This window comes from Lissotriton vulgaris, chromosome 8 (assembly GCF_964263255.1).
Source record: "Lissotriton vulgaris chromosome 8, aLisVul1.2, whole genome shotgun sequence".
NCBI lineage: Eukaryota > Metazoa > Chordata > Amphibia > Caudata > Salamandridae > Lissotriton > Lissotriton vulgaris.
The window spans coordinates 57,413,838-57,424,561 of record NC_141696.1 but is presented as its reverse complement, the minus strand read 5'-3'; the positions used below and the strand labels follow the sequence as shown (position 1 = coordinate 57,424,561).

At 45.6% G+C, this 10,724-nt stretch overlaps 1 protein-coding gene across 1 annotated transcript in view; it reads right to left on the bottom strand.

The window, feature by feature from the left end:
• Positions 1 to 7,282: 7,282 nt before the first annotated feature.
• LOC147693377 (uncharacterized) overlaps positions 7,283 to 10,724 on the bottom strand; it is a 161,034-nt gene continuing 157,592 nt past the window's right edge. Inside the window, exon 12 of the mRNA XM_086933706.1 lies at positions 7,283 to 10,007. Within this exon, the coding sequence (XP_086789832.1) occupies positions 8,784 to 10,007 (1,224 nt within the window). The 3' untranslated portion in view covers positions 7,283 to 8,783. The remainder of the gene's footprint in view (positions 10,008 to 10,724) is intronic.

Below are 10,724 nucleotides of genomic sequence, written 5' to 3'. Positions count from 1 at the left end.
TACCCCCCTCACTCCCTCACTTGGGGAATGCCCTCACCCTTGTCAGTATGGCAAGAACGTAGGGGTGCTAATGGACACTGCTCTTTCCTTTGACCGTCCGGTCAATAGGACTGTCTCCACCTGCTGTGGCATTATTAGGGTTCTTAGAAAGATCACTCATTATCCTTCCCCTGCTGCTCGCAAACAGGTTATGGTGGCATTAGTCTCTTCCAGACTGGACTATTGTAATGCACTTTATCTGGGCATTAACAAGAGCCTTATCCATAGTCTTCAAATGGTCCAGAATGCTGCAGCGATGATGGTCCTGAACCTCCCTAGATGTGCCTCAGCCACGGCTGCTCGGGAGAATTTACACTGGCTTCCCATACACTGTAGGATCACTTTTAAAATCCTTTGTCTATCTCATAGAGCTTTTTATGGTACGGGTCCAGAGGGGATCAACTCACATGTACATCTCTATACGACCATTAGATCCCTTCGCTCCTCTGACAAAAACTTTCTTGAGGCCCCCAGGTTCGTAAGAGCAAAATGGGGAGGTAGAGCGTTTTCCTCTGTGGCGCCCAGATTGTGGAACTCTCTCCCCCCTGAGCTTATAGGGCAACCCTCTCGCTCTCTGTTCCAGAAGGCCTTAAAAACCTGGCTTTTCTCTGAAGCGTACTTGTAAAGCTGGTTCCTCTGACTGGGTTGGATGACCTGCTTTAGCGTCTTGATGTCCTTGGGCTAAGTTGCGCTTTATAAGATTCAAAATAATAATAACAACTGAAATTCACCAGTTCTAGTTCTCAAGTAACCATAATTTGTGCCATAGAATAACTAACTCACGCCCCTGCCATGCACAGTTCTCATCAATAATTTCACTGCAAACGTTGCAGTGTTATCAATAATGTGATAGAAGTAGTCATGGGAGATGTAACACATGAGGTAATTAGCAGTGCATGGCGAGGGCACAATTTATAGTTACCTTAGGGCACAAGTTATAGATACTTGAGATAACTATAACCATAGCTGATGAATTTATATGTTTTTTTGAGTTCAAACGTTACTTTGTTATTAAACACTTCATCCAACTATGCAGTTTTTTCAGGGAATTTCTAGGTTTTTTGAAATATAAATATTGAATTACAATACGTAAATCTAACCTCCCGCCATGCACGGCCTCTGGCTGTGCGCTGTAGGCAAATGGATGCAGGACCTGTGGATCAGGACATGTCCCAACCCCTGTAAAGGCAGCCAACTCCACACTGCGCTAGCCCTTTGGACATGTATGGTGGGGGGTTGGCCCCGGGACTTGGCCTGGGGCCAACAAACATTTAAGCCAATCTCACTGCCGTCGGTCATGCACAGTGAGGGTTTGGACACAAGTCCTGGCCTGTGGCCACCCCTCGATGCATCCAACCTCCCATTCTCTCGGGCTGATTTCAGACCTGGAGACCAGCATTATTGTTGGGGGGGGGGGGGGGGGGCATGCAATCTCCCCCTCCCCAAGCATCGGCCCGGGGACCCCATCACCTGGAGCCTGGTGTGATTATGAGGGAGAGGCGCACAGTTTGTAAAAACTTCTTCCTCCACCAAACTTGATGTAAATCCATTGAGCGGTTTAGGTTACAGCTGTGTCTAAAGTTCATATGGGAAAATGAATGGGGAAAACGTGCCTTAGGGCTCCCCCCCAATTTATCTTGCCCCCCTCCACCCCCCACTTGTTGGACCTCCCCGAAACTTGCCATGCATCAACTAAGTAAAAGAAGAGCGGTTTTGAAAAGTTTTGTGGAGATTTGTTAAACAGCGCCAACATTATTACCAACACAGAAAACGCATATCCTATGGAAACGCAATCCAAATTCTAACTACCCTTTGGCGACTTATCCACCTCAGCTCCTTTCTGTAAAGTTTCAGGGTGACATGTCAAGAAGAGGCGGAGAAAAATAAAAAGGGAGGGTCCCAAAATGCTTTTTTCTCATTGCAATTTCGATAGGGAATTTTAGACAGTGCTGCAGCAAAAACAGCTGAATGGAATTACACAACATTTGGGGGAAACTTCGATCTTGACCCCGAAAGGGTATGTTTTGTGATTTGGTATAAATCACTATAGTATTTTAAGAAATGGAGGCTGAAAATGTATAGAGATTGTCAATTGGGCTGAAATTAAAAAAATGTGAGCCTTCTGATTGGTGGGGCAGCTTTTCTGAAGTGAGCGCACTGATTGATTGGCCGCCACATGAACAGAAAAGCTGCAGATTTATTGGAGGCAGATCATATGCATGTCATCCCCACTAGAGCCAACTTTTGGCCTCGTGGGCGAGGCCCGATGCAAATTGTAAATCCTGCCAATCAAGCCATGGGTGATGTAATATGTAATGTTTATAAGAAGTGCATGGCAGGGGCCATGCTAAGGTTAGCTCAGTAAACTGGTGATTCAGTATTTTTTTTTTATTAAGTTTAATTTTTTTTTTTTAACTGACATTTTCATCTAACTAACTTAACTTTAAAATGTATATATGTATATATGTTTCACAGTTGTGGTTGCCACTGTGTTGGTATACTTAGGTCAGGCTTTCCATGGGAAGAGCTTTTTTAGTTTTGCTAATACATTTTGGCCTCATATGACAAAATCTTAATGAACATTTCACCCACTAAAAAAAACGTCAATCCACCTCAGATCCTTACTTTCCAGAAGGTTTCAGGGTGATCAGTCAAGCAGGGGCCATGGAAACAATGCTTTGCCCCTATGCAATTTCCTTAGGGAAAATTAGACTATGAACAGAATTAAACTGAATTTGGAAGAAAGCTAGATTTTAATCCAAAAATCATGCTTTTTGTTATTAGGTGTGATTCTTTTCAGTCAATTTTTGAAAAATTAAAGTACAAAAAACTGTGATATTCAGTGCCGCTGAACTCGCGTGGGACCCAAAAATTGGAAAATAATCTGAGTTGGCAGGCCTCAACATCAGATGTTTGGCGGCAAAGTTTGGACTCTGTGCCCATGTCCAACACTTGACATCTCAAATGACAGATATTGCAGGTGACATCATCCAATATATGTCACACTTTGCTATATGCTGATCATAAAGATAAGCTAGTCAGCAAAGTACATCTAGAGCCAGTTTTATGTAGCCTCCATTGCGAATGGTTGTAATTATTTGCAAAATGTGTGACCTCCTAATGGGCATGTAAAGGGAGTGAGATCTTTTAAGAGTTGTATACAGGGCGAAGATTGTTGTGTGCGGCAGGACTTGCCAAACCATGTTTTAGATTGACCGCGAGAGGCTGGCTATCCCTAAAAGGCTGCTACAGGACGTGCTGGACTTATGGACTTATAACTGCTATGGAACGTCCAGCTCCAGTGCTGGACGTTCCATTGCGCAGGTGCAGTTCGAACGGCCGACGGCAGCACTATGGCGGTAGTGGTGCCGTCGGACGGTGAACGTGCGCAGCACTTAAGGGGTTAAGGAGGACTGAGTATATGCAGGGAGCGGGCTCTCCATAAGAAGCTGTGCATAAGAGTGCAGACCGTCCACACCAGGTACTAGGCCACCCATGTGTGGTGGATTACCCTCAAGCGATCTGCTTATTCATGAAGGGTTAAGTACGTGGGAAGGCTGTCCGCAGGGTGAGCATGACCTTCCAACGGGGCTGGGGTGCTCGCAGTAAGCGGGGCGAAGAGGATGAGAATGGAACATGGTATACCATTCAAACAATCACACTGAATTGATCTGCTTGAAAGTGAATTAGTCACTTGTTACATCTTCTTTAACAATGTCTTATGTCTAGGCCTGGGCGGAGTTCGCAGAGTTTTACTCCGTGGAACTCTGCGAAGTGCCAGAAAAACTCGCTCCGGAGTTCTGCTAATGGTGGAGTCTGTTAAGTCACGCTGCTCGCACTGATTTTTAGCACAGAGAGTTTTTCCACCACTGTAAAATCTGTGCGAACGACACTGTGCGTAGTGCCAGAGGGCGCTGCCGATTTCTGCTGCTCGAGTAGACATTGTTCTCATGCGGTTGCAACACACTGCAACTGCCAGCGTTGAGAAATCTCGCCAGGAGGAGGTCTAGCATGTGATTTTTTTCTTGCAAGAGCTCACCGACTTAATGTTGGTGAGCCGCTCAAGAGAAAACACTATGCTCCACGTCACTTCTCGCAGTGGGTGAAACTCCCACCCCTACTTATGTCCCATATATTTCACAGAACTGCAGAAATGTTTGCATTTAATTAAATTGCCCTTTTTATTCAGTTTGTTCAAAGCACCACAGGCCTGCTCTATCAGGTCACCTTGCTTACTTTAATGTATGGGTGACTTTTTTTAAGAGTAGCTTTATTCTTTCACTTAATTCCTTGAGAGCAACCCACTGATTACATTCAACCGGTCTTATAAAGTATCTCTCAACTCTTTGTATATGTGCATAGCGTATTTTTATTCCCGAATAATTGCTGGGGCTAAAAGCTTAACTAGTAGTTTTAATGAGCACCATTTGCATTTATCAGGCCAATGCTATTACTATTAATATTTTAAACATGCACACACTTTTAGTTAATATATATGTTACATGATTTTGGCGCATTTAGCACTTACTTTTATATGCAAAATACTGTAATGTTTTATAGTGCAATCTGAAGATCATGGTTTAAATGATGTCATCAATAATGTCATTTTAGATAGAGGGATGTAATAGGTAAGGTCACAATCAATGCATTGAGAGGGCAGAAAGCTATAGTTGGCTCACTGAACTCTTTATAAATAAAATAAATAACTGGTCAATTCCAGTGATTTTTCAGGTTTAAAAAATTACGGTGCGAGTGATATTGCTACCCAACTAGAAAGTAGCTTTACCATTGGTTTTTTCCAGTGAATGTATGAGCTAGTACATTTTCATTAATGTGCTTCAATTTTTCAACTTAATGACTGGTAATTGGTTTTTGTTTTTGACTTTCCAGAGGTTTTCCTGGGCCTCCACTGTTTGGTAGGTCCGACAGGACTTCTGTGTAGGTTTTACTTCTTGTTCCGGGTCTGCGAACTCCTTAAAAAAAATTTTTTAAACACCTTTATTAACATAGTCCAAATCATACACAGCCTCCCGCCAATTTTAAAAAGTTGTGTTGTAAAAATTAGGGCCACCAGAGAAATAGATTTGTTTAATCTCCCTGTTCAGATGTTCCATTTTTTTCCCTTTAAGTTGAGATTCCTCCAAAAATGTTTTTAAAAGTTGTAAGCCCCCCTCTTCCTCCCCCACCCAAAAAAAGTTCCTTTATTTAGGAGAACCAACTATGGGTTTATAAATGGAAAAGGTTTGTTGTCTGTCTAGGTTAGTGTCTTTAGTATGCTATTCATAAGAAAGGTAAGCATACTTAAGTTTAAGTAAACTTCAAACACAATAGATTTGGGACACATTTACAAACATTGTGTTGGGTTTGAATTACTTTAACGCAGACCCAATGCAAAATTCAGGTTGGTATTTAGAATGAATGAGTGGTGGGATTTATAAAGCGTGCAGCTACTACTAGAGGGTCCTGGCGCTTGACTCAAGACAGGCAGGCCTACTCAGTCCTTGTACAGGTGGGCTTTCGGATGTTTACGAAAGGTTCTTTTGCTTTCTCGCCCCAAGTGCGCCAGCTATGCCCAGACGTGGGTCCCGTGCTCACTAAACCACTTGAGTCAAGCTATCCTGGCTGAAGACAGCCGATAGCCAGAAACTGGTCCTAGGATGCTTCATTTCGGTCCAGGGAAGACATGGCTTGGCAGTTTGGGCTGGACTGTTCCCATGAGGCACAGGGTCAAGAAAGATTTGCAAATGACCATGTCTGAACTGGAGTGGCTTGGTGAGCAAAATAACAATGGATTAAACCCAGATCTGTGACTGGGGGGGGAATGTTTTGCCATTGTGCAACATTCCGTCCATCATCTTGTGTGTTTTGCTGTTCACCCAATGTGGGAAGGGTATGCCCAGATGTGGGTCCCGTGCTCACTAAGTCACTGGAGTCAAGCTATCCTGGCTGAAGACGGCCGATAGCCAGAAACCGGTCCTAGGATGCTTCATTCCGGTCCAGAGAAGGTATGGCTTGGCAGTTCGGGCTGGACTGTTCCCATGAGGCACAGGGTCAGACTGATTTGCATATGGCCATGTCTGAACTTGGGTGGCTTGGTGAGCAAAATAACGATGGATTAAACCCAGATCTGTGACCGAGGGTGAATGTTTTGCCATTGTACAACATTCCGTCCATCATCTTGTGTGTTTTGCTGTTAAGTAACTTTAGGCCATGAGTTATACCTTAACAAATATTACTATAAGTATAACTATAACTGCTGAATCCCTATGGGTAAAACATCAACTTAACTATAACGTCCCTTTAACCTTCGTTTTTTTAAATATGTATACACATACAGAGCACATTTCAAAAGGTAACAACAAGGATGATGTAAAGTACTACAAATGTGGAGAGGATACTTGGTGGGTAATAAAAGGAAGGTCAGAGGTCACTGTGTAGCCTTGGTTCTCTCCACCAGTCTCACATGTGACAACACTTTGGAAACTGAGCCAAGAGGTGTAAGGCAAACTCTTCCCAAACCATCTCTAAAGCGAGGCCCTACAGTCTTCCCCATCCACCTCTTGACTTGGTTAGTTGTGATGGAGCGGAGTCCACTCTTCAAGGGTGAGTGGGGGCCGCCATCTGCAAGTATGTGCTAGCACTGGATAACTCCTAGGATGGAGAGACTGGGTGGTCCAGGGCGCTGGTGGTCGGCACCAATGGATCGAAGCAAGACTTCGGTGCAGTATATGGTAGTAATTACCACTTCATAATTGCACATGTCCCTAGTGTGCATAATGCCTTGGTTTACTTTTCAAACAGCGGAGATAATGCAACTTACAGCATGATGTCCCATCACCCACCTGATGCCCAGGTAAATGCCTGGCCGGTCTGCATGAAGGGACATTTCTATTTACTCTAAATAGCGTGCGGGCTGCCACTTGCCGAACAATCTAAAGAGTCCCATCCCCACCGGCTCAAATTAAGTGCATTGACCTACTCCCTCCTCACCCATAACACAAAACTATCTTATGACCCTACATTTTAAATGACCCGGGTAGCCACGTAACCGTGTGTACAGGCCGCATTGCTATAGGAAGTGATCCCTGAACCCTGTTATTTAAAAACTGCGCTTCCACTCTTCAAGTCCAGAATCCGCAGGAAGTTTCCTCGAAAGTCAGTCAGTCTGTGGGGAAATAACCTACTCTGATGAAAAACATACAACGCCACCAGAACATGAGAAATACAAGAGAATGCAAACCAGAAATTCATAATAATTTTATTGATTAAAGGCCATAGCTGGTCACTCACATTCCATTCACAGTGAAAAATTTAACAACAACAACACAGGACGCCACAAACACTACAGAAATACCGCACAATGTCAATGAGCAAGGCCAATTAAAAACAACAACAAAAAAGACTGGTGTGGAGTTAACCACATGCGTCCGAGGAGATTACAAACCACAACAGGCGGGAATACCAAAGTAAGACAGATGACCACGTTAGAGAAAGAATTAAAACAATCAAATCAGTGAGAAAAACTACAAAATAGCAAAGAAGTGACAATTTTTCAGACAACCAAAGAAAGTGACCAAAGTCATGCAGCAAAATTCATTTGCCAAGTGAAAATATTAGCACAGAATAGATCACTGTGGTAAGGTGAAGACTGAATACAAATACTAGTGAGCATGTTACGGCCCAAAGTAACCCCCCCCCCCCCCACCTTCAGAAAACAAGACAAAACTGCAGCAGCTCTTAAAATTTAGATTATCACATTTATTCAGAGGCGGTTTACATTCTCAGTCGATTAAAATGCCACCCTAGCCTCTGGCCAGGCCTGCCTGCATCTGTCATGAGCAACCTGCGACCAGGGTGGGGGGTAGATAAGTGTATAAATAAGTGTTTTTTAATATAAAAGGCACCTTGTAGTTTATGCCCAGTTCCCTAGGGGGCATCACCCCCAGGGCAAAAGGAACATGGCAGGAGAAGTGCATACCTACAGTGATAGTGCTTAAAAACTAAACCAGACCACACAGAAGAGTTCAAACAGCACTAGTGTTGGGTGCCCAACAGGCTTCCCTTCCGCCGTCACCTCCCACCCAACAAACAGATTTTATCCAACTTGCAAGAGGTCAACGGACATTCACCGTGAAGGGCTGATGTGCCTTTGTGTGTCATAAAACAGTTACAATAAGTGCATGTTTAGGTACCCCCGCCATGTTTGGAGGTCTCCCCTGGACCTGCCATCAACGTGCAGCTAGACTCCACAAGCAAAATGGCTCTTTAATGCGATTTGCCCTTTTTGAGAAGGACTTCGTGTTCAATATGCCATGGATGAGCTTGAGAGATCTTGATATAGCCCACCCTAAACGGCGGCCTTAGATTGGTCACCTGAGAGATCAGATACTGGATTGTGGGGTTGAAGGGCCATCAACAACTCCACCCCATCTCCTTCATTAAAATAGTTCTGTGAGAACAAGCACCTTTTTCACCCAAGAAAGACCTCAACGGCTGCAGAAGAGTCTATGGAGGTCTGGAGTCAGCAGGTGTGGGCAGCCGCTCCTGGGCATGGGCAACACTCCACCCCATTGGCATGATGTGAAAAGGGCAGAGGATTGGCAGAATCCAACGAGCAGATCTCCACACCCTCCCACTCCACAGCACCAGTGTTTGGAGGCAAGAGATATCTTGAAAAGTTTATCCCCCCCCAGAATTCCCTGTGAGATCAGGGTACTGCTCACATCAAAGTCACCATAAAAATCTCAGTTCTTTCCGCACGCCTCGTATCCCTTCAGTTTTGGAGAAGATCTCCGGGGGTTATCGTTAAAGCGTTTGAAAAAGTTGACAATGGCAGAGCCTTCGGTGGAAGGCTTCTGGCTGTCCCTTTTGTTCTTCGCCCACAAATGTTTACCAGATTCTGGGGTCAGCGTGTAGTCTTTCCTATTTAAAGTGTCCCCATATCGAAATGCTGGCGTCCTGCTGAGGTGTTTATCCTCTCCCACTTTGGGTGTCCTTGGAGATTGGCTCTTATCTGGAATCCAAGACTTCATTTCCTGCCCAAAGAGACCAAGTTTATCAGGGCGGGGGGATGGGCATGCCACCTCTTTACCGATTTCGTTGGTGTGTAAATTTGAGATTGCTCCTCCCAACATCAACTGACCTTCCACAAGCTCTGCGTTTTCCTCCACCGAGCGGGCCCTGCCCAGGAGGAAGAGTGGAGGAGGACGCATTCGGACTGTGCAAGATTTCAATAAACGCTGTCTGTCTTCTTCCGTGCATGGAAGAACATTAATTGTGTGTCGCCGGAGAAGCTTTGCCATTGCAGCATCACTGTCCTGGCTGCTGAATGATTGGTCCTGAATTTGTACCTGATCAGGGTTCTGTTCAATACTGTCAACAGGCGGGCTGCAGCTTTCCTCTTCAATAGGCTCTGCAATATAGGCAATGTCCAGCAGGCCAGGGGGCTCAGAAACGCCGGGAGGCTCAGGCACGCCAGTTGGCCCAGGCACGCCAGGTGGCCCGGGCACGCCAGGTGGCCCAGGCACGCCAGGTGGCCCAGGCACGCCAGGTGGCCCAGGCACGCCAGGTGGCCCAGGCACGCCTGGTGGCCCAGGCACGCCAGGTGGTTGGGGTGCGGCACAGCGATCCTCAGTGTGGTCCTCTGTATTGGGTACGGCCTGTGTGCTGCCCATCTCTGTAGGAGCAGGGACTGGCTCCTGTTGAGCTGAAGGGCTTTCTGGCTTGTTGGTCTGTGGGACTGGGCGTGGGCTTCTGCTCGGGTTGCGGGTACGGGGTCTTGCTTCTGGTGGGGAAAGCTTTGATGTTCGCAGGCTGCGACTCCTGGGACCTGGCCGAGGGTTCCGCATGAGCAGGAACTCAAGCTCCACATCCTGCATGTCCTTATCGAGGGTCGAGCAGGTGGCAATGGAACGGCGCTTCTCCAGGCGCTCCTTCTTCAGCTCCGCGTTCAACCGATCCTTGTTTTCCTGCAGAACAGAAGAAAGAGTTACAAAGATGCACCCCCAATAGTGATGAACAACATTACTCCTAGCTCGGTGTGAGAACATAGTAGCATGACAGTCTACTGAACTGGATGCTTTGAGAAGTAGCAGAGAACTCCGAGCTGGGGGATTTAAACACATTTTACCAACTCAGCACCAGGAAACCTGGAGAACAACAAGCACAACCAGAGAAAGTAGCTTAAATCACTGGCCTGAGGCCAGGACAACCCAGGAGGGTTTAGGATATGGCCCAACTCTGTCTAAACACAACACCGAGCAGAAAAGCCTAATAGTAAATATAACCATGTGAAGCTCTAGTAAGTCAAATGTAGGCACATACAGCAAGGTGAGTAGTGACAAGTGTGGGCGCACAGCAGATCTGTCTGTATTGATGTGCTGCACCCACATTTTGTCAGGAATTGATAAAGGGGAGAGACACTATCTGCACTCTTCCTGAGAAAATGGAACTTTAGAAAAAAAAGAACAGTGAAAGGGGCTGAACTGTGTTTAAATCCACATGTATGTGGGACTGTGGGAATCACAGAGATGCACTTGTGTTTCCTAGTAGTCAAACTCCCTCCAAATGCGAATGGATGGCGGTCTAGACTTTGTGCATGCTGTGGCAATCTCCTCAATCAGCTGCAAAATCTTCTGGAGAACCATCCAAGTTATGAAGGTCGCCTCACTCACCTGAGCCACAGC